At 48.0% G+C, this 24,761-nt stretch overlaps 1 protein-coding gene across 1 annotated transcript in view; it reads right to left on the reverse strand.

Moving 5' to 3' along the window:
* LOC140218598 (CUGBP Elav-like family member 4) overlaps window positions 1–23,467 on the reverse strand; it is a 233,385-nt gene extending 209,918 nt beyond the window's left edge. The window contains exon 1 of the mRNA XM_072288405.1: window positions 23,169–23,467. Coding sequence (XP_072144506.1) covers window positions 23,169–23,403 — 235 coding nt within the window. The 5' untranslated portion in view covers window positions 23,404–23,467. The remainder of the gene's footprint in view (window positions 1–23,168) is intronic.
* Window positions 23,468–24,761: the final 1,294 nt, after the last annotated feature.

The raw sequence follows: 24,761 nt of genomic DNA on the forward strand, positions 1-24,761 counted from the left end.
TAGTAGTAGTAGTAGTAGTAGTAGTAGTAGTAGTAGTAGTAGTAGTAGTAGTAGTAGTAGTAGTAGTAGTAGTAGTAGTAGTAGTAGTAGTAGTAGTAGTAGTAGTAGTAGTAGTAGTAGTAGTAGTAGTAGTAGTAGTAGTAGTAGTAGTAGTAGTAGTAGTAGTAGTAGTAGTAGTAGTAGTAGTAGTAGTAGTAGTAGTAGTAGTAGTAGTAGTAGTAGTAGTAGTAGTAGTAGTAGTAGTAGTAGTAGTAGTAGTAGTAGTAGTAGTAGTAGTAGTAGTAGTAGTAGTAGTAGTAGTAGTAGTAGTAGTAGTAGTAGTAGTAGTAGTAGTAGTAGTAGTAGTAGTAGTAGTAGTAGTAGTAGTAGTAGTAGTAGTAGTAGTAGTAGTAGTAGTAGTAGTAGTAGTAGTAGTAGTAGTAGTAGTAGTAGTAGTAGTAGTAGTAGTAGTAGTAGTAGTAGTAGTAGTAGTAGTAGTAGTAGTAGTAGTAGTAGTAGTAGTAGTAGTAGTAGTAGTAGTAGTAGTAGTAGTAGTAGTAGTAGTAGTAGTAGTAGTAGTAGTAGTAGTAGTAGTAGTAGTAGTAGTAGTAGTAGTAGTAGTAGTAGTAGTAGTAGTAGTAGTAGTAGTAGTAGTAGTAGTAGTAGTAGTAGTAGTAGTAGTAGTAGTAGTAGTAGTAGTAGTAGTAGTAGTAGTAGTAGTAGTAGTAGTAGTAGTAGTAGTAGTAGTAGTAGTAGTAGTAGTAGTAGTAGTAGTAGTAGTAGTAGTAGTAGTAGTAGTAGTAGTAGTAGTAGTAGTAGTAGTAGTAGTAGTAGTAGTAGTAGTAGTAGTAGTAGTAGTAGTAGTAGTAGTAGTAGTAGTAGTAGTAGTAGTAGTAGTAGTAGTAGTAGTAGTAGTAGTAGTAGTAGTAGTAGTAGTAGTAGTAGTAGTAGTAGTAGTAGTAGTAGTAGTAGTAGTAGTAGTAGTAGTAGTAGTAGTAGTAGTAGTAGTAGTAGTAGTAGTAGTAGTAGTAGTAGTAGTAGTAGTAGTAGTAGTAGTAGTAGTAGTAGTAGTAGTTGTTGTTGTTGTTGTTGTTGTTGTTGTTGTTGTTGTTGTTGTTGTTGTTGTTGTTGTTGTTGTTGTTGTTGTTGTTGTTGTTTAGCAATTATTTAGCTGATATCTACTACTAGGGGATTGACCAAAAAATTTGTGAATTATTTCGAGTTGTAAAAAATATTTGTTGAGACTGACATAGGATAAATTATGTGCAAAGGCGAAACACTTGTTGAAATACGACGAATAATGTTACGGTGCATTTGGACAGGACCGTGCAGGCAAAAGAGACGAAAAAGAAGTGGCAGACTGTCTATTGGTGATGTGAGTGGTCGAAGTAATGAAAGGAGACGTTGCTCTCGTCGTGACCCTCTCGCAGAAATTCCGAGCAGAATACAGGGATATGCTGGAGTGATGGCCCCCTCAATCGTTCGTCATAGATTCTTTTTTTCAGACAATCTCAAGCGTGATAGCAGAGCTGTTGAAAAAGCTATAGAAAAGCTCCTAGCAAGTCTGACATACTCTTTGGCTCCAGTACTTTCTACGCAATCCTCTGAGATATCTCAGGTTTTAAGAAAATGTACTGTACAAAGTGAGACCTCCTCTCTTGCCAAGTCCCCTAAATCACAATTTTTGAAATCCCTCCCCTCTGCTAGTACACATTAAACTTCGCAACAATTTGATCAAGAAGTTGGCTCGGATTCGGAGTCGCTACGCTATCAGGATGTAGACATTGACCCTCAGACTCATAAACGCACCAATCTGCTAATAATAAATTGCCTAGTTTTCCTACTAAATCCAAAACTAAAAATGGCGCGAAAGATTCCGTTACTAGGGTACACTTCTTGAAAGAAATCATTTTGGAGCGAGCAGTTGCTGCTGCTCGGCTTTCCTCGAAATAGGGTGCCCTTTAGTAATCTAAGTGGATTGCCAGTCAATTCTTTATGCTACTACATATTATATCTAATATCCCAAAGTAATCCCGATATTACACTGTTGCATGACACTGGGTTGACAGCTGATCAAGATATTAATTTAAAAAGAAACTATCGTTGTTTTCGATTGGAAAACCCTTCCCAAGGTGGAGGGTTGGCTTCGTTCATTTCATCTAAACTTTGCCATAAAGCAAAAGTTTCATATCGAAATATATCTCCTGAATGTGAAATTTTATTATTAGAAACTACATTTCCAGGCCACTCACCGCCCTGTATAGTTAATATCTATTTACCTGCTGGGATAGAAGATATCTGTACACTTGAGGTCCCCGTGGACTACAGCGAAAGGAACACGTTCTTCGCGGGTGACTTTAATTCACATCATGTGGCGTGGGGTTTTCGCACTGATCCATCTGGGAAACATTTATGGGATTGGGCATCTTCGAACAATTTTGCTTGTTTGAATTCTAAAGTTGCAACTTTCGTTGGATGTTCGGCGTCTTGCAACAAAAGTTGCAACTTTAGAAGTTCAACAAGCAAAATTGTTCGATGGCTGTCGTGCTCTGTCTTGGACTTATCATTTGCTAGCTCAATTTATCAATTTCACCTTGGGCTGTCGTTGATTATGCCACAAGTACTGATCACCGTCCCATATTGAGGGATATTGTTTGCGTCTTAATTTCTTTAGATAATGAAGTACATATTTCTGTGGAATATTCAGAATTTAAGAAAACGTGAGAGTTAATTTTGTCTTCGTTGATAGGTACGGAGAGACGCACTAAAGCTATGAACCTTTGCGCGGTTTTGAAGGGAACCCTAAAGAAAATCTGAGTTTGTAGTATCGACAGCAAAAGGTAGTTATGGTTGTTTACGGTGGAACCTTGACTGTGCACGAGATTATAGACGCCGAAAGGCTGCGTGGAAGAAACTTCTTAAGCAATGTTGCACACATAGGAGTAACGATACGTATGCTGCGGCTATGCTTAAACAAACAATCTCATTTGCAAAAATTCATCATCATCATCACCAACATCATCATCATCATCCTAGCTACGCCCACTGCAGGGCAAAGGCCTCTCCCATACTTCTCCAACTACCCCGGTCATGTGCTAATTGTGGCCATGTTACGATTAAAAAAAAGTTATAGTTTCTTGCCGAAGAGTGGCAATATAAAATCGCTTATTAGGTTTCTTCATTTTCGCGAGGCTAAGCCAACGCCTATGAATATTGATTCAGTAATCGTATCGCCTAAAGCATTATTAGAATGATTGGACAAAATTGCCACAGGATTAGAACAAACTTTTCACAACTCAGTTACAATTGAACTTTGTGAAGCTTGTATCCGAGGGCAATTTTATAAATGTAATGAGTAAAGAGCACGTTGTGAGACTGCTACCTGCCTCATCTCCAGGTCCAGATGGCATCACAACGAGCATGTGAAAAATATTATTTGACGTATCTCCACTGGACTCCTTTAAGAACAGTTGGATTCCTACAGATTGGAGGCTTGGTAAAAATCTCCCCCTGCTTAAGAAACAAGGAGCAGGATTGCATATGGAAAAAATTAGGCCATGTTTCATGTTTTAGGAAGAGTTGCGCCTAGGAAAGAACGCACACAGGAAAAAAACGAGGTACCTCGTTTTTTCCTGTGTTTCTTCGTTCTTAGGCGCCACTTTTCCTAAAACATAGCCATGCACTAAATCACCCAGCAAAAAGTTATTCTAAACATTAGGCCCATTGCACTGACGTCTAATAATATTAAGCTAATAGAAATAGTGTCATATGGTCAGTATAATGAGGTCTTTAATTAATAACACATTACGGAGCTCGTGTAAGATGGCATTTAGACCCGGATGCTCGATCTCGTGCGCGCACGTTGATACGAAAGGACGCATCCGGACTTCTCGACACAGACGGCCGCATGCAGCGTCGGTGGCTCTTGATGAAGCTATTCGGCAGTGTAGAGCATTTCATCCTCCTGAATATTCTAAAGAGAATAAATTTTCCTCCATATATTACGAATGGATTTATGAATTTCTGAGAGATAAAAAAGTCAATTGCTCCCAAGGCGGCGTTTCGACGTATAAATATAATCAGTCCAGAGGAGTTCCACAGGGTTCCGTTTTTTCTGCTATTTTCTTTAATATGCTAATGAGTTCAATTCCACTGTGTGATGACGTACAAGTGCATGTTTACGCAGGCGACGTTGTATTATTTGAGTCAGCGAGTGATTTTCACTCACTGCATAGAATACCAATCCTATTTATCAGTGCTTCAAGTTGGCTTGAGGATCTTCGTATGTCATTAAATGATAGCAAGGGTGCCTTGATTGTATTTCCCTTAAATATACCTGTTAATGTCTACCTCCAATACCGTTAAGAAATAATCCCTTAGCGTGACTTTATTAAATATCTAGGCGTTATATACGATCTGAAACTTAGCTGGCGCAACCACACCGAACATGTTACACCAAAGGCAGCGTGCGTTGTTGGCATGATTCGCAAACTCAGTCACCGCCCCTCTGGGCTACGCAGGGACACTCTGATTATGATTTCGCGTATGTATGTTGGACCCATATTGGAATTTGGGTGCGTCATGATGCTACCTGTTTCTCACCTTTCTACATTTTGTTAGGTCGCCATCCCACTCTGCCTTTTGACGCCCTACTGCCTTCTGCGTTACGACACACCCCGGAATACGCTCTTGACGCCGTTGGCCGGACTCGCATGGCTCGCCATATTGGCTGCGATTGACTAACAGCGTCTCGGACGTCACAAAAGACTCGCTACGGCAGTCGCCTCTGGAACCTTCAGTTCTCTTCCGGAAATCTCGTTCTTCTGTGGTCTCCATGTCGCCACGTCGCGCTGTACGAAAAACTGCTCACGGGCTAAACCAGACCCTAAATACCGGGTATTGCGACGACTAGGTGGTTAAATTACGCAATCATCCTTGTTGACGACACCCCGTCCTCGTCAGAGCTACCAACTGACTTCATCCACGTCTCCCATTTCTATTCTAGCTGTAGGGTTAGAGGCTTTCATATATTGGCGTTTCGTAATCAGATATTTTGCCTCCTGTGATAGCTTACTGGTATCCTGTCTAACGGAGTTACCACCGACTTCTATTGCACACTCCTTAATGATGCCCATAACAATGTCGTTCATTGCTTCAACACTAAGGTCCTCTTCCTGAGTTAAAGCCGAATACCTGTTCTGTAGCTTGATCTGGAATTCCTCTATTTTTTCTCTTGCCGCGAACTCATTGATCGGCTTCTTATGTACCAGTTTCTTCCGTTCCCTCCTCAGGTCTAGGCTAATTCAAGTACTGGATCGCAATATCGTGCCTGGAAGTCAACCAGTGCGCATGTGCAACACGCCCCCTACTTATCGCAGCGCTCCTTATATACCCGGCTGCGTTTCGGAATAAAGTGCTTTTGGTTACCTGCTACTCGTCTGGCTTACATGGTGTCAGAAGTGGGCACGGCAGTTAGTTCCTGCCCGTGCGGCAAGTTTTGCCATAGGATCCCAGCTTAACAGCAGTATTAATTCCCATGAACGAGACAAGGGCTCATCCGGAACGAGAACCACAAGCCACAACGATGACTTCGACTCTGCTACCACCGCCCAAGCCGCTCGACGTTACTGGCGACATTTTCCACAACTGGAACATCTGGAAAAGTGAGTTCGAACTTTTTGCAACAGCGACAAGGCTGAGTCTACAGCCCCAGGATGTTCAGACCGCTACATTTTTAATGACTATCGGTGAAGATGCAAGGCGTGTTTTCCGCACCTTTAAGTTTGAAAACGAGGAGCAGAAGAATAATCGGAAAGTATTAATGCAGAAGTTCGAAGAACATTACAGACCAGTTACAAATCTCACCTACAACGAGTTTCGGGTTGGTTCCAGGAACCAGCGCGAGGGCGAGTCATTTAACGAATGGCTCACAGAACTGAAGACTCTAGCTGCGCACTGTGAATTTGGCGAGATTGAACATAGACTTCTACGCAGTAGAATAATCCTTGGAATAAGAGACAAAGAACTGCAGCAGAGACTTATTTCTGAAAATCCGAACTACGCAAGAACGGTTGAGATCTGCCATGCTAAAGAACAGAGCAAAGAACAGGTCGCTGAAATCCGAGGCAGCCAGGGCGGCAGCATTTTTTTTTAATCGGAAATCAACATTGACGCTATAAAAGCAAAGACTGCCACCTGCCCGAAATGTGGCTTACAACATCAAAAAGCGGCAAGATGCCCAGCAATAGAGAGGTATTGCAAAAATTGTAACGGCCGAAACCATTTTGCTAGTGTATGCCGCACACGAAGCTTGAAAACACGGCCAGAAAGACAGCACGTGCGGCAGGTGGAAATGACTGATGACGAAGATGGGGCTGGCGACGAGACATACTTCCTTCAAGCGTTGGAAGTTCAAGCGGTCACGAGTGACGAGCACTGGGTGTCAGTGTTAAATGTGGCTGGTATCATGACCAAATGTAAGATAGACACAGGGGCGAACTGTTGTGTAATGCCAGAAACGGTCTTTCGAAAGTTGTCCGCGGCACCTGCGCAGAACTGTTACGCAACCTTGCGTACGTTTTTCGGCCCCACAGAACAAGCAATCGGAAAGATAAACCTGCTCGTGTCTAATAAGACTCGAACCACCGAGGTTGCGTTTTTTGTTGTTGTCTAAGATGTACCAGTTACATTAAGTGGACACGTCACTGAGAAACTGGGCCTGATACAACGCATAGATGCCGTCAATGAAGTGTCCGAGATACTCATATCTGGCTTTGAAGACGTCTTCCAGGGTCTAGGACAACTTGAGGGCATCGCCTATCGCCTGCAGCTAAAGCCCGATGTACGACCAACCATAAAACCAGCGAGGAGAATTCCCGTCGCCCTCCAAGAGCCCGTGAAAGCGAAGTTCGACGAGATGGAACGCGATGGCGTCATTGCAAAGATGACAGAGCCCTGCTCGTGGTCTAGCTATATGGTCGTAGTACTGAAAAAGGATAAGATACGCATATGCTTGGATCCTTCCGACTTAAACAAGGCGATTTTGCGGGAGCATTACCATATGCCTACATTGGAAGACTTACTGCCGCGGCTGCAAGGAGCCAAATATTTTTCTACCCTCGTTGCCGCGTCAGGGTTCTGGCAAATAACCCTCGACGAAGAAAGTTCGCGCGTTTGCACCATGAGCACGCCGTTCGGAAGGTACAGATTTCTGCGCATGCCATTCGGCATCACATCAGCGCCAGAGGTTTCTCAACGCGCCATGCACGAGGTCGTTGGAAGCTTGGCTGGCGTAGCTGTCGTAATGGACGATATATTGGTCTGGGGAAAGACAAGGCAGGAGCACAACACGAACCTCACCGCCTTGCTTGAACGCTGTAGGGAACGTAATCTAAAGCTCAATAAAAAGAAGTACCAATTCTTGCAGGCCAGTGTACGTTACATGGGCCACCTCCTCACCGCTGAAGGACTCTCACTGGACCCAGACAGAGTTCACGACATCATGCAAGTTCCACCGCCGAAGAACCGTAAGGAGCTCCAAGTGTTCCTTGGAAGGATAAACTTTGTGTCTCGGTTCATCCCAAACCTGTCAGTCGCATCTGCACCTATTCGGGAGCTACTTAAGAAGGACATCGCTTGGACGTGGACAGAAGTGCAGGAAAACTGTTTCCAAAAGTTACGAGCTAGTCTTGCCACAGCACCAGTCCTAGCATACTTTGACCAGTCTAAGCCAGTGAAACTGTCCGTGGACGCCAGCCAGTACGGTGTCGGAGCAGTCATCGTGCAAGATGACCACCCCATTGCATATTCGTCCCGCTCCTTAACTGCCACACAACAGCGGTATGCACAAATTGAAAAGGAAACCCTAGCCATAGTTTATGGTACGGTAAAACTTTAATAATAATTAAAGTCCTGCAGATCGTGAGTCTTCACGAAGCGGGCCGCTCCCACGTGGGAACCGGAAGGCCGAGCCTCTCGGCCGCATCGTGGGCCTGCTGGACAGCCATAGTTCATGGCTGCATAAAATTCAAGGACTACATACTCGGTCAACCACTAGTCACGGTAGAATCAGACCACCGACCACTGTAATCGATTTTCAAGAAACCACTTTGCGATTGCCCTCTTCGCCTTCAACGCATGCGCCTCACACTTCAAAGATTCCCTATCAGCGTGATATACAAACCAGGAAATGAACTGTCTTTGGCCGACGCACTTTCACGCTTTCCTTGCAAAACAGAGCTGGTGGATGAAACAGAGCACTTTCAAGTCAATGTTGTTTCTTCGTTACCTGTTTCAGATCAACAGCTGCTCAGTATCAGAACGGAGACTTATAAGGACACCCTCATGACCGAACTCTGCCGTTACGCGAGTACAGAGTGGCCCAAAAGCAAGCAGCAGCTCCCGGATGCCTTAAAGCCATACTGGAGCTACCGTGATGAGCTACACGTCGAGGATGGGCTGCTTCTCAGAAGCAACAAGCTTGTAATTCCTCCATCAAAACGCAAGGAAGTTCTCGGCCTGCTCCACGCTGCACATTGCGGCGAAGACAAAATGAAGGCGAGAGCAAGACAGGTAATGTGCTGGCCAAACATGAACGCCAACATTTCTGATGTAGCGAAGCCATGCGCTGTTTGCGACAAGTACAAAAAAAAAAGAAATGCAAGGCTGCCCATGCTGAGCCACGAACTACCGAGTTTGCCATGGCAGGTTGTTGGGGTCGATCTTTTTCACCACGAAGGCAATGATTACTTCATAGTGGTAGATTCCTACTCGTTTTTCTTCGAGGTTCGCAAGCTTAGTCGGACTACCGCTGCTGTTGTGTTCAACGCAAGTGCAGAAATCTTCGCGACACATGGCATTCCCGCCAAACTGTGCACTGACAACGGCCCTCCTTTCAACAGTGCAACATTTCAAGCATTCACAGGTCAATTTAATATCAGCCACACCACTTCTAGCTCGTACCATTCGCGCGCCAACGGCTTGGCAGAGCGTGCCGTTCAGGAAGCTAAACATCTGCTAAACAAATGCCCGTTTTCCACCCTTGAATTTTACAGTGCGTTGTTGGAGTGGCGGAATACTCCGAGGGACGAGCAGTTGCAGTCGCCAGCTCAAAGGCTCATGGGACGTCACACCAGAAGCCAACTCCCGGTTCTCAGCTGTCACCTGGAGCCCAAGACGATACCCACGGAAGCAGTCCGTCAGCGACTACAAGAAATACGACATAAACAGCGTTCCTACTACAACACAACGACACGGGCTTTGCCAGACCTTCGTAGCGGAAACAGAGTGTCCGTATACGACACCCAAAGCAGAACGTGGGCCCCGGCCATGGTAATTGGTCCTGCAGGGCCACCGCGATCCTACTTAGTGGCTACAGACAGTGGACAGCAGTTACGCCGTACGAGAGAGCATCTCAGGGCCACAGATGCTGCTCAGCCTGCTGAATCACAAGCAGAAACCCGAAGACAGGCTGTGCCAAGTACGCCAGCAGACGCAATTCAAGCCCCACTTCGAAGAAGTGAACGGGTACGCCAAGAGCCGCAACGTTATCCACTTCCTGAACGTAAATAGCAAAGCGATCCTTGTTTGGAAATGAAAATGTTCATCAATGTTATTTCTTTTTTTTGCCAAAGAAGGGAAGATGTACTGGATCGCAATATCGTGCCTGGAAGTCAACCAGTGCGCATGTGCAACACGCCCCCTACTTATCGCAGCGCTCCTTATATACCCGGCTGCGTTTCGGAATAAAGTGCTTTTGGTTACCTGCTACTCGTCTGGCTTACACTTACCACCCTATGGTCACTGCAGCGCACCTTGCTGGGCACGTTCACATTTTGTATGATGCCAGGGTTAGCGCAGAGTATGAAGTCTATTTCATTTCTAGTCTCGCCGTTCGGGCTCCTCCACGTCCACTTTCGGCTATCCCGCTTGCGGAAGAAGGTATTCATTATCCGCATATTATTCTGTTCCGCAAACTCTACTAATAACTCTCCCCTGCTATTCCTAGTGCATATGCCATATTCCACCACTGCCTTGCCTCCAGCCTGCTTCTTGCCTACCTTGTCATTGAAGTCGTCCATCAGTATAGTATATTTTGTTTTCACTCTATAGAGATTCTATAGAGATTTATACAGTACCAGTGGCACCCACGACGATAATGGAAGAGAGAATAGTCTAGAGGAATTCGAAATCACACAGGTAACGCCGGAAGAAGTAAAGAAAGCCTTGGGAGCTATGCAAAGGGGGAAGGCAGCTGGGGAGGATCAGGTAACAGCAGATTTGTTGAAGGATGGTGGGCAGATTGTTCTAGAGAAACTGGCCACCCTGTATACGCAATGCCTCATGACCTCGAGCGTACCGGAATTTTGCAAGAACACTAACATAATCCTAATCCATAAGAAAGGGGACGCCAAAGACTTGAAAAATTATAGACCGATCAGCTTACTGTCAGTTGCCTACAAACTATTTACTAAGGTAATCGCAAATAGGATCAGGAACACCTTAGACTTCTGTCAAGCAAAGGACCAGGCAGGATTCCGTAAAGGCTGCTCAACAAGAGACCATATTCACACTATCAATCAGGTGATAGAGAAATGTGCGGAATATAACCAACCCTTATATTGTCACGTGGTCGTGACGTCAAAGAACACAGTAGCAATACTGTGGAACACAAAACTAACTTTTATTGGGCGAACCTGTGCCCACAAAAGAGGCTACACTTATAGCACAACGATAGCGGCGAACACGGTCGGCGATCGTCGAAAATCTGATCAGCGGGTCAAGCGCGTCGGCTTTTATACAGAATCGTCGAATGTTCCAGACTAATCGTTGGGACCCGCGTGCCTTCCACAAAGTTCTACACCATTCGCGTCAGGCGAATAAATCAGATAACACAAGGTGCGGCGACGACAGACTGCGGATAGAAGCATCGATAACTTTCCAGAAACTTCGGATACATGCAAGCGCGTCCCGCGCGGTGCGATAAGATTTGTTAGGCGGCGAAACGTGGTCGCCCGATAAATATAAGTACACGTGTCAATACCCCCCTCTTAAACAGCATCGTCCCGATGCTACAAATATAAGAGAGCGAAACACAAAAGGACACTTATTAAACATAAGTAACAAAACAACGAAAAGAAATCAAGTCCAAAGGTCAGTTATGCGAAGTCCCAAAGTTCGTCAACGCTGGTGATACGGCTTGAGTCGCACAACGTGGACAATTTCAGGTCGTGAGCGGCGCCGCTGTGACAGCGAAATGCCGTCTGGCACGACCTCATAGTCCAGTGCGCCAATACGTCGGATGATCTTGTACGGTCCGAAATAGCGACGCAAGAGCTTCTCGCTCAGTCCTCGTCGGCGTATAGGGGTCCAAACCCAAACACGGTCACCGGGCTGGTACTCGACAAAGCGTCGTCGGAGGTTGTAGTGTCGGCTGTCGGTCCTCTGCTGGTTCTTGATTCGCAGGTGGGCGAGCTGTCGGGCTTCTTCGGCGCGCTGGAGGTAGCTAGCGACGTCAACATTCTCTTCGTCAGTTACGTGCGGCAGCATGGCGTCAAGCGTCGTCGTCGGGTTCCTGCCGTAAACCAGCTTAAACGGCGTGATCTGCGTTGTTTCTTGCACCGCCGTGTTGTACGCAAAGGTTATGTACGGCAGGACCGCGTCCCACGTCTTGTGTTCGACGTCGACGTACATTGCTAGCATGTCGGCGAGGGTCTTGTTCAGGCGCTCCGTGAGACCATTCGTCTGCGGATGGTAGGCAGTTGTCCTCCTGTGGCTCGTCTGGCTGTACTGCAGAATGGCTTCGGTGAGCTCTGCTGTAAAAGCCGTTCCTCTGTCGGTGATGAGGACTTCTGGGGCACCATGTCGCAGCAGGATGTTCTCGACGAAAAATTTCGCCACTTCGGCTGCGCTGCCTTTTGGTAGAGCTTTGGTTTCAGCGAAGCGGGTGAGATAGTCCGTCGCCACGATGATCCACTTATTCCTGGATGTTGACATCGGAAACGGCCCCAACAAATCCATCCCAATCTGCTGGAATGGTCGACGAGGAGGTTCGATCGGCTGTAATAATCCTGCTGGCCTTGTCGGTGGTGTCTTGCGCCGTTGACAGTCTCGGCATGTCTTGACGTAACGGGTGACTTCGGCGGTCAGACGCGGCCAGTAATACCTTTCCTGTATCCTCGACAGCGTCCGGGAGAATCCAAGGTGCCCAGCGGTTGGATCGTCGTGTAGGGCGTGCAGTACTTCTGGACGCAGCGCTGACGGTACAACAAGAAGGTAGCTGGCGCGGACTGGTGAGAAGTTCTTCTTCACGAGCAGGTTGTTTTGTAGCGTGAACGAAGACAACCCACGCTTAAATGCCCTAGGGACAACGTCGGTGTTCCCTTCCAAGTACTCGACGAGGCCTTTTAGCTCCGGGTCTGCTCGTTGCTGTTCGGCGAAGTCTTCCGCGCTTATTATTCCAAGGAAGGCGTCGTCGTCCTCGTCGTCTTGCGGCGGGGGATCGATGGGGGCGCGTGACAGGCAGTCGGCGTCAGAGTGTTTTCTTCCGGACTTGTATATTACGGTGACGTCATATTCTTGCAATCTGAGGCTCCACCGCGCCAGCCGTCCTGAAGGGTCCTTTAAGTTAGCTAGCCAACACAACGCGTGATGGTCGCTGACGACTTTGAATGGCCTGCCATAGAGGTAAGGGCGGAATTTTGCTGTAGCCCAAATGATGGCGAGGCATTCCTTTTCAGTCGTAGAATAATTGCCTTCCGCTTTTGACAGCGACCGGCTAGCATAAGATATCACCCGTTCAAGACCGTCTTTCCTCTGGACTAGGACGGCACCAAGGCCTAGGCTACTGGCGTCAGTGTGGATTTCAGTATCGGCGTCCTCGTCGAAGTGTGCAAGTACCGGCGGCGACTGCATGCGTCGTTTGAGTTCTTGAAATGCGTCGGCCTGCGGCGTACCCCACTTGAACTCGACATCACATTTCGTTAGATGTGTTAGCGGCTCCGCGATGCGTGAAAAGTCCTTGACAAAGCGCCTATAGTAGGCACACATGCCAAGGAATCTGCGCACTGCCTTCTTGTCGGTTGGCTGCGGGAACTTTGCGATGGCAGCTGTCTTCTGCGGGTCGGGGCGTACTCCAGATTTGCTGATGACGTGGCCTAGGAATAGAAGCTCATCGTAAGCGAAGCGACACTTTTCCGGCTTCAGAGTGAGCCCTGATGACTTGATGGCCTCTAATACTGTCGCAAGCCGCTTAAGGTGATCGTCGAAATTTCCGGCGAAGACGACGACGTCATCCAAGTAAACAAGACAGGTCTGCCACTTCAATCCTGCTAAAACCGTGTCCATCACGCGCTGGAACGTTGCAGGCGCCGAGCACAGTCCAAATGGCATAACTTTGAATTCATAGAGGCCGTCTGGCGTGATGAAGGCGGTCTTTTCGCGATCCCTTTCGTCGACTTCTATTTGCCAGTAGCCAGACTTGAGGTCCATCGATGAGAAGTATTTAGCATTGCAGAGCCGATCCAATGCGTCGTCTATCCGTGGGAGGGGGTATACGTCTTTCTTCGTGATTTTGTTCAGTCGACGATAATCGACGCAGAAACGTAGGGTTCCGTCCTTTTTCTTCACTAAAACAACTGGAGACGCCCACGGGCTTTTCGACGGCTGGATGATGTCGTCGCGCAGCATTTCGTCGACTTGTTGTCTTATAGCTTCGCGTTCTCGCGTCGAAACTCGGTAAGGGCTCTGGCGTAGTGGTCGAGCGCACTCTTCGGTTATTATGCGATGCTTTGCGACTGGTGTTTGTCGAATCCTCGATGACGTCGAAAAGCAGTCTTTGTATCGTCGAAGCAGACTTCTGAGCTGTTGCTGCTTAATCACGGGGAGACTTGGATTTATGTCGAAGTCTGGCTCGGGAACTACGGTCGTCGGGGTAGATGCAACAGAATCCGAGAGGACAAAGGCATCGCTGGTTTCCTGAATTTCCTCGATGTATGCGATCGTCGTGCCCTTGTTGATGTGCTTGAACTCCTGGCTGAAGTTTGTCAGCAACACTTTCGTGTTTCCTCCGTGCAGTCGAGCGATCCCTCTTGCGACGCAAATTTCACGGTCGAGCAGTAAACGTTGGTCGCCTTCGATGACGCCTTCTACGTCAGCGGGTGTTTGGGTGCCGACCAAAATAAAAATGCTGGAGCGAGGCGGGATGCTCACTTGATCTTCGAGCACACTCAAGGCGTGGTGACTACGACAGCTCTCCGGCGGTATCGCTTGATCTTCCGACAGCGTTATTGACTTCGACTTCAGGTCGATGATTGCGCCGTGTTGGTTCAGGAAGTCCATGCCGAGAATGACGTCTCGTGAACACTGTTGCAGGATAACGAAGGTGGCAGGGTAAGTCCGGTCATGAATGGTAATTCTTGCCGTGCAGATACCACTCGGCGTGATTAGGTGTCCTCCAGCGGTCCGAATTAACGGGCCTTCCCATGCAGTCTTAACTTTCTTCAATTGGGCTGCAATGGGTCCACTCATGACAGAGTAATCGGCTCCGGTGTCTACTAAGGCGGTGACTGCGTGGCCGTCGAGAAGCACGTCGAGGTCGGTGGTTCTTTGTCTTGCGTTGCAGTTACGCCTCGGCGTCGGATCACGGCTGCGTCGCGTTGACCTGTGGTTGGTACGTGGCGTCGTTAGGTGGTCTTTCGTCAGCGTGTTCTTTCCTGCCAGACTTCGTCGGGACGGCGGTGTGTCGTCGTTGTTATGTCGTCGAGATAGGCTTTTCGGCGTCTTCGTCGGCGGCGGAGGATCTTCGTCAGTTCGACGAACAGCAACCGCACCTCCATCGGTTGCTGCTTTTAGTTTTCCGGATATGGGCTGACGGACCGGCCCCGGGCTGGGCCAGTGTATGGTCGGCGCTGTGGCGACAGGTAGCGGCCTGGTGACGGCGAACGGGACGGTCGTCGAGGGCTCCACTGAGTGGCGGCGAGGTAGTCGGCGATGTCACGAGGGCGTTCACCTTCCCTCGGGCGCTGTGCGTTGACGGCGAAGCCTCGCAATCCCAGCTCGCGGTATGGGCATCGGCGGTAAACATGGCCGGCTTCGCCGCAGTGGTAGCAGAGCGGGCGGTGGTCAGGAGCGCGCCAAATGTCCGTCTTCCTCGCGTAGGTGCGCTGGGCGACGGGTGGTCGTGCTGGCGGCGGCGGCGGCGGACGACGGAATTGCGGCGTGACAGGGCCCTGGCGCGGTCGCGGAGGGGGACCTTGACGGCGTGCGACGGCGGCGTAGGTCATCGCTTGCGGCTCAGGCTGCGGCGATTCAGGGGCTACTCCAAGTTGTTGTTGGAGTTCCTCACGCACGGCGTCGGCAATCGTAGTCGCTTGAGGCTGTGACGATGGCAAGACCTTGCGCAGTTCTTCGCGCACAATGGCCCTGATGGTCTCGCGCAGATCGTCCGTGGCCAGTGATTGAATTCCGGCGTAGCTTGTTGGCTTGGTGCGGCGGTCGAATTGCCGGTTCCGCAATTCCAGTGTCTTCTCGATGCTCGTCGCCTCACGAAGAAACTCGTCGACGGTCTTCGGTGGGCTTCTTACCATTCCGGCGAAAAGTTCCTCCTTTACGCCTCGCATCAAGAAACGCACTTTTTTCTCTTCGGACATTTCCGGGTCGGCGTGCCGGAAAAGACGGGTCATCTCTTCTGTGAAGATGGCGATGGTCTCATTGGGTAGTTGGCCTCGTGTTTCCAGTAGAACTTCGGCCCTTTCTTTTCGGACAACGCTCGTGAACGTCCTCAGGAAGTTACTGCGGAATAGGTCCCATGTTGCTAGGGTGGACTCCCGGTTTTCGAACCAAGTCCTCGCGGCATCTTCCAAGGAGAAGTACACGTGTCGTAGCTTATCCTCAGAGGTCCAGTTATTGAAGGTCGAGATCCTTTCGAAGGTTTCGAGCCAGGTTTCAGGATCCTCTGACGTAGCTCCACGGAAGGTAGGGGGCTCCCTGGGTTGTTGAAGTACGATGGGTGACACTGGGGCAGCCATCGTGGTTGTCTTGGCCACAATCTTCTTGGGCTTCTCAGGTAGAAGTCCGTGCTCCGGGGGCAGCTGTTGTAGACGACGGCTTGCTCGCTGGTCCAGTACTACGTTGGTGCTCTCTTTGCGGTCCGGGCTTGGATCACGGCTTGTCGGGGGCGTCCGGTACATGGACGAAAAGCACCTCCACCAGATGTCACGTGGTCGTGACGTCAAAGAACACAGTAGCAATACTGTGGAACACAAAACTAACTTTTATTGGGCGAACCTGTGCCCACAAAAGAGGCTACACTTATAGCACAACGATAGCGGCGAACACGGTCGGCGATCGTCGAAAATCTGATCAGCGGGTCAAGCGCGTCGGCTTTTATACAGAATCGTCGAATGTTCCAGACTAATCGTTGGGACCCGCGTGCCTTCCACAAAGTTCTACACCATTCGCGTCAGGCGAATAAATCAGATAACACAAGGTGCGGCGACGACAGACTGCGGATAGAAGCATCGATAACTTTCCAGAAACTTCGGATACATGCAAGCGCGTCCCGCGCGGTGCGATAAGATTTGTTAGGCGGCGAAACGTGGTCGCCCGATAAATATAAGTACACGTGTCAATATATAGCTTTTATTGATTACGAGAAAGCGTTTGATTCAGTCGAAACCTCAGCAGTCATGGAGGCATTACGGAATCAGGTTGTAGACGAGCCGTATGTAAAAATACTGAAAGATATCTATAGCGGCTCCCCAGTGACCGTAGTCCTCCATAAAGAAAGCAACGAAATCATAATAAAGAAAGGCGTCAGGCAGGGAGATACGATCTCTCCAATGCTATTCACAGCGTGTTTACAGGAGGTATTCAGAGACCTGGATTGGGAAGAATTGGGGATAAAAGTTAATGGAGAATACCTTAGTAACTTGCGATTCGCTGATGATATTGCCTTGCTTAGTAACTCACGGGACCAATTGCAATGCATGCTCACTGACCTGGAGAGGCAAAGCAGAAGAGTGGGTCTAAAAATTAATCTACAGAAAACTAAAGTAATGTCTAACAGTGTCGGAAGAGAACAGCAATTTACAATAGGTAGCGAGGCACTGGAAGCGGTAAGGGAATACATCTACTTAGGGCAGGTAGTGACGGCGGATCCGGATCATGAGACCGAAATATTCAGAAGACTAAGAATGGGCTGGGGTGCGTTTGGCAGGCAATCTCAGATCATGAACAGCAGTTTGCCATTATCGCTCAAGAGAAAAGTTTATAATAGCTGTGTCTTACCAGTACTCACCTACGGGGCAGAAACCTGGAGGCTTACGAAAAGGGTTCTACTTAAATTGAGGACGACGCAACGAGCTATGGAAAGAAGAATGATGGGTGTAACGTTAAGGGATAAGAAAAGAGCAGATTGGGTGAGGGAACAAACGTGAGGTAATGACATCTTAGTTGAAACCAAGAAAAAGAAATGGGCATGGGTGGGACATGTAATGAGGAGGGAAGATAACCGATGGTCATTAATAGTTACGGACTAGATTCCAAGGAAAGGAAAGCGTAGCAGGGGGCGGCAGAAAGTTATGTGGGCGGATGAGATTAAGAAGGTTGCAGGGACGACATGGCCACAATTAGTACAAGACCGGGGTTGTTGGAGAAGTATGGGAGAGGCCTTTGCCCTGCAGTGGGCGTAACCAGGCTGATGATGATGATGATGATGATGATGATGATGATGATGATGACGTCTCCCATTTAAAACCGTGCCGTTCAGTTAGTGCGCTATAATTCAAACAAGCGAGGGGACGGCGCTCCAGCCCGCGGGGGTTGTATTACGGTGCGTCTGGACGGGACCGTACCGATAAGAGAGAGACGAAGAGGTGGACTGTCTACTGGAGCTGTGACCTGTGTACCATCCTGCGCGTTTACCACTAACCTTTCACATGCAAATAGTTGTATATACGTTTGTGCATTGGGCATCCCCTTCGTAATAATAACGAAGGTAATAATCTGTAATCAGTGATTTAAGTGTAGGGAAGAAAATCAGATTGAAGAACGCAATCGGTCGCAGTCATTAAGGAATTCCTGGGAGGCGGAGCAAACGCTCCTGTGACTCCAAAGGATTTGTTAAGTCGAAGCCAATCTTCGAGTAGGCAGTTCCAAGATTATTTTTTTAGCAACAGTGAAAGGGGCGACAAGTAGAAAGAAGTTCTGAATTGTTTCTTCCAAACGTTACCTGTCTAAGTAGAAGTCGAGGAAACGAATGATACAACGTAATTTCGTGAGGGAGATTTGAAGCCTGCTAGTGTTGAGGAATTTGCTACACCAAGGAATTAGGAGGTGCTTTTAATCTGGAGGTGCAGTGAACACTCCATCGCATGTTTAGCGTCCTTCTTGACTTCTTCAGTTTGTTCTCAAACGAGTATTGATCGAGTGAACCGCCGTGCGTTGTGCAAGTACAGCGAATATTTAAGGAAAAGCGGAAGCATAACCGACAACATGCCTTTATCCACGTCTTATTGTACCCTGCGCTGTAGTCCCATGTTTATTCCGTTGTTACGCATGCAAGAGCAGCGCTTGACGTCTCGTAATTCAATTTCTGTATTTTTCGTTTTGTTGTTTCTTTCTAGCACCATTTCGAATTGGGGAGGTGGGTTATTGGTGTTGGTTTCAATGGGCAGCTATAGGAAAACGAAGTATCTAATTAGAGCCTTGTAAAACCCCCTGCCAAGGCTATTATAAAACAGCTAGCTTCAGGTGAGAGCATTTCAGGTGAATTTCGATAATTGCGATCGGCCGATCGACAACATATGTGCTCGGAATTATAGTCGCGTAATTTATTAATAAAGAGGCAGAGAGGTTGACTCTTACCTGCTACTCTCACTGGAAAAGGAGAAAAAGGGAAATGGTTGGAGGATGACGATGACAAGGTTACTTCTCTGTTTTCCATTTCAGGACGGTGCACTGCCACCCGTATGCTACGAACCAACACACGTGCAAATTGAACCGGCAGTTTGCTGTGCTGAATTCAAACTCTCGTTTTCACACCAATGCTAATTTATAACGTTGCCAATGACAACATCATCACAAATCCAACAAAATGCTGCAGAAAGTTCAGAACTGTGACCTGACGTAATATATGCAGGAAAGAGACGACGAAATTTTTGGAAGTAAGACATGTTTACTTAACGTTTTCGGCTGGTGGACCAGCCTTACTCTGACGAAGGCTGGTCCACCAGTCGAAAACTTTAACTAAACACGTCTTACTTCCAAGAAGTAAGTTCGTGGTCTCTTCCATGCGCGCACATAAACACACACACACACACACGCGCACACACACACGCCCACACACACACACACACAGCCTCTTTCTCTCTCCAACACGCATCCAGCTGCAAAAAGTCATTGATTTATTAGTATTCACATTGTCAGCCAGAGTTGTGACACCATATTTTAGTCTTTCGCATCTTCAGTGTCTGCACGGCCATCAAAATAGTTCACTCGGAAGGAACCGCAACGAAGAAGGAACCGCAACGTAGCAATTTTCCGTAATACTTCAGTTGTGGAAAAGAAAATCGCCCACCCAATGTAATGAGAACAAAGTAGAATTACTATTTTACAACCTGGTTAGATGGGTGTCCATAAAACAAGCGATGCTAAATTCCAACAAAATACATAACGATGAGCAAAACGAGAACAAGGTAAAAGCGGGAGCCAACGTTTCGACAAGTTGACAAGTCCACTCGTCGGAACGTTGGTTCCCGCTTTTACATTGTTCTCGTTTTGCTCATCATCGTGAATTTCCTTCTCCCGCTTTTGCCGTAGTTTTTCCTGAAAAAATATATAATAATATGTACCCCCACTAATCTGTTTTCTTTTTCTCGAAAGCTGCCAACGCTGTTGTGAAGTTTTGTTGCCAGACTAACGTCAGACACAGGATACAATTTGCTGCTTGGAATTCAAGCACCAAGGAAGACTTTATTTTAAGTGATATCGCTTGAATGCAGCGCGATAGGTATAAGGGTCCGCACATTGCCTGCAAAGCAGTGTCATGAGGCGCCATCGGAAATGAGCCCTCGACTGGACGCCACTGAAGCACAAGAGCCCTGGCGCTGTGCCCAGTCGGCGCCGTGACCTCTTCTGTCTGCCAGATAAAATCCGCTGTCTTACTTTGGCTGAAGAACTAGTTGTGATGGCTGAACCACCGTTTTATTGTCTATGTGTGCGAATAACGCTTGAAATGGCGCAGAAACTCTATAGAGTTGGCATATAAACAAGAATGCTCTGAATTCGGCATCTCAACTAAACGAGAGAGAGAGAGAGAGAGAAAACTTTAATGAGAACCAGCACTTTAGTCTGCTGGGCCTAACATTCAGCAACGGATACGTAAACGAGAGAAAATAATATTTTTTGCCTTGACAAATTCGCCAATTCTCAGAAGTTCGTAACGAGTATTCGGTCCTATTTACCTTCAGCATTTCTTTTCTTTAGCTTTCGGGTAAAGGTGGCCGGGATGACGCCTAATTAATCCACACGTGTATTGAGAAAGCTTAAGTTTCAGGTCTTCGGTATAATGTTAGGCAGCTAATTTCGTTCAAATAACAGACGAGTGTTTCACACAAGAGTGAGAACGAACGGTCGGAATGTGCGGTCGCCGTGCTCTACAGACATGGCGGAGGCACGCGGCCGCACCGCTCCCACGGCACCGAAAATGTGGCTCGAGTGCCCGCATCGCAGTGAAGTTTGGAGAGTACCACGTTCCTAAAGACACAGGCCACTGTATGCCAGGCGTACGAGCAGGTCAAAGTGATACGGAAAGATGAACAGCGGATAAAAAGGGAAGCCAACGCTCGGACAAGGACACTCATTGGAAGACATGTTGCCAAGAATAGGCCAGGCCCCTTGAAACACCTTCGGCAGGGGACCTGGTTGCATTTTGGGGCAATCACCATCGTGCACAAACGAGACAGCAACTCTAATGAACTAAACGAAAGTACATAGAACACGCTTTAACAAGCGCATGGCCATACGTTCTGTTTGGTTATTGTTAACGAGTATCCGCGAGCTTATAATGTAACCCTCGAATTCGCGCCCTATTCGGCTCCTGCACAAATAGATAGTTTTTGTTTTGTGTATGTGCGCGCGTAAGGGCTTATCTGTAGCCGATGTAGAAAGCTGTGTTCCGAGTCAGTGCGCTGTCAGGCAACATTTTGGCGACCGGATGATTAAATAGAGGCGCACGTGTACGGAAGAACTCAAAATCGGCGAAATTGGATGAACACAAAGCAACCTTGAACAACTTCGGCGATTCCAGATATTGTGTATTGTAGTTACGAATAAATATGGATAGCCATTATGAAAGACCTAAGCGACACAGCATGCATTCTCAGGTCTAATAAAATACCAAATGTTCACCTTCTCTACCTTACGCTATGCGATTCTTCTTGGTCGCTGAAGCTTCAGATGATGTAATAATTTATCTGGAACAAGATTCGACGCCGGTATCAAGAAAACTAAACAGCACTAACAATGCAATAGCTTCCGAGCTGCTTCCATACTCGTTGTTACTTGAATTTCCTGAAGACGGTATCACGGCGAGATCCGAGCAATTGTTGACTCTTCAAAGCCCGGGTTGCAAGAGCGGCATTTCATAATAAATGCGACTTCATCGGTCGTTACAGCTCATGTCCTTGCTCACGTGTGCGCTCTGAATGGAACAATGCAATTGGTTGCAGTACATCGCATTACTTTCTCTTTTATTTTATTTTTTCTTTTTTTATCTAACGAAAGAAAACGCGAGACCAAACGAATGTCGCAAATGTTCAAGGTTACCTTTGATCTTCTGCATTCGGCCTGTCATTCTCCTTATACTTATAAAGCTGCGTTGCAAAGTTGAAACATACACAGAGGCGAAAACAGCACAGACTTAGCGCATTACGTTATTCTAGCTACAGGGCGATATGCTGAGTACTCGTGTTACTTCAGGGCTCTCGTATATTTATTTAAACTATGGCGAATCCCTCTAGAAGGGTACTGTCGTCGTGATCTTCACTTACGGTACGCATTTCTGGGTGTTCACCTTCTACACAATGTGTCTAAAACGGAGACCGTAACTAAACAGTGGCTAAAACACAGCACTGCTGTTGTGCATACGTGTGAAGTGTGTCTGCGCAAATCACAGACTACGACCAACGCAATTTGTCTCATGGTGTGAAGAGCTAATGAAAAGTGGACTAGAAATGTCGGAAGTACTTTACCAAGCACGACCGACAACAACTGCTGCTGCTGCAGATTTAGCGGGTGTTCTTAAATTATTTTTATTGCAATCCGAATCGTTCTTTTTTATTCCACTGTTTGTTTCTGAGCAGTCCAAATTTTCACCTTTATAGTCTATGACTCTCCTGGAACTTTATTACCGCCTCGATTGGAAGCTACAGATCTCCAATCAGAGCTGTGGCTTTCCTCAGGTTCAATGGGAGTCAGAATCTGAGCTGCAATCGGTCCCCACGGCGAGTTTGATGGTCGTGGTACTATTCGCAGTGAGGATAAACAGATCTATACCGAGAGTTTTTTGTGAGCGTCCCTCATGCCTTAGCATGACAGCGTCAGAGCGATAGAAAGATCAAATTAGTTGCTCTAGATGAATGACAAAATATTCAAGTGAACCTGACGTACAGTCGCATGTGCGCAAAGCAGAAGTGGTGGAAGCACGATCGAGCACATTACTAGATATGCGAACGCCTTTCATGCCTGCTGCATAATTTTAGATTTTTTTTTAGATTTCGTTTATATTCAGACATTCCAAGAAATGCCCACCAAGAGAGTTTCAGCTACACAATATTAGATACGTGCGAACCGACACGTGTTGATGTAGCGAAGTGTTTTGTAGGCATGTGCGCCCTACAAAAGGGCGCACACACCCAGGAGTGCAACGCAGGTGTTCCCGCCTAACGGAGGCCCGGCGGGCCGACCCCGGTGACGTAACATCGAGCGGTGCCGGCCTCTCCTCCGCGCGGTGCCGAAACAAAGGCGCGCGCGGCGCCCCGAGAGCGTCCCGCTGCCGCTCGCGCACGCGGTCCAGACAAAGCGCACGCCAGCAGCAAGAGCGAGACGCGGGCTTCGCAGCCTGACAACTATGTAATGCGACAAAGCGTGCCATGTCTGTCTCGTGGGAAGTGCTTTTTTCGCTGACTCACCCTTGTGCATTCCGGTGTATTTGTCCTTGAGCACGATGAGCTCGTAGATCTTTCCGAACTGCTCGAAGAGCGGTCGCAGGTCTTTCTCATCCAGGTTACGGGGAATCTGGCCCACAAACAGCTTGATGGCGTCGTGGTCCTTGACGGGTGCCAGCTCACCGTTGCCGTTGTGGATGACAACCGAATCCAGTACTCCGTTGTGCAACGCCATGTTGGGAAACTCACAGCACAACATGCATGCGACCGTTGCGAGAGGCGCGGCGGCAGCGGCAGCAGCAGCACACACTCGCACGCACACACTTGGCTCGCAAAACACTAGACGCGGGTCTGCGAGGCGCGCGCGCGTGTGGGGGCCGCACGTCCGCCGGCCGATGAGGGCGCATGCGCGTGGGGAAGCCGCGCGGGCTCCCATTGGCCGGAAACGCATCACGTGGCTGAACCACCTAGTTGTTCTCTTTTTCCCTTCGTACCGCGCGGGCAGCAATACGCGGGACGCGTCGGGTCTCGCGCCGTTTTTCCCCGCATCCCCCGACTCGGTGGATGGAGGAGCCGGCGGTCGCACTCGATGAGGTGACGCGCCTGGCGCACGCGTCTCGCTGCTCTTACTGCCCCCGTGGTAATCATGGTCGGTGATGGAGTGAATATCTTCTCCTTCTGCTGTTTCAAAGCATTTCCACAGCCACAATCGCCATCCCTCACACAGTCTCGCAGTCAAGCGTCAATGCAAAATCACAATTGTTTGCTTTAAGCATTATATGGCTTATGAGGTGGAAAATCCGCTGTTGACGTAGCCAAAGTCATCGAACATACGATATTTAGAGTTGATTAAGGTAGAGTTAAAATTAAATTATGGGGTTTTACGTGCCAAAACCACTTTCTGATTATGAGGCACGCCGTATTGGAGGACTCCGGAAATTTCGACCACCTGGGGTTCTTTAACGTGCACCTAAATCTAATTACAGGGGTGTTTTCGCATTTCGCCCCCATCGGAATGCGGCCGCCGTGGCCGGGATTCGATCCCGCGACCTCGTGCTCAGCAGCCCAACACCATAGCCACTGAGCAATCACGGCGGGTGATTAAGGTAGAGTTAAGGCACTCGATCCCACGACCTTTGGTGGGAGCCGGATCCACGACCTTGGTGTTAATTAAGGCGAAGTTAATCAAGGCACAATTATTTATGGCACATTTGAGGCACTGGATCCCACGACCTTTGTTGCGAATTGAACCCTCGACCTTTGGTGGGAGTCAAACCCACCACCTTTGGTGGTAATTAAGGCGTAATTAATTAAGGTACAGTTTGTTAAGATAGAGTTAAGGCACTCTAACCCACGACCTTTGTTGCAAGTCGAACCCTCGGCCTTTGGTGGGAGTCGAACCCACGACCTTGCGTTGTGCGCACCTTGTGACGAGCACTATCGGTCCCGTGACGTCGCCGCACTTCTACTAACGTGGCCACTCGAGTCACGTCCTCGCAATGCCTGCTTTTGCATTCATCCACGTAGGGATAATTTAAAGCTAAGTGCCCCTTGAATCAGCACGACCAGTGGCTGGATTATAATTTCGGACGGGTTGTCAAGGTTACCTTGGGCGCC

This window comes from Dermacentor andersoni, chromosome 5 (genome assembly GCF_023375885.2).
Source record: "Dermacentor andersoni chromosome 5, qqDerAnde1_hic_scaffold, whole genome shotgun sequence".
Taxonomy (NCBI): Eukaryota; Metazoa; Arthropoda; class Arachnida; order Ixodida; family Ixodidae; genus Dermacentor; species Dermacentor andersoni.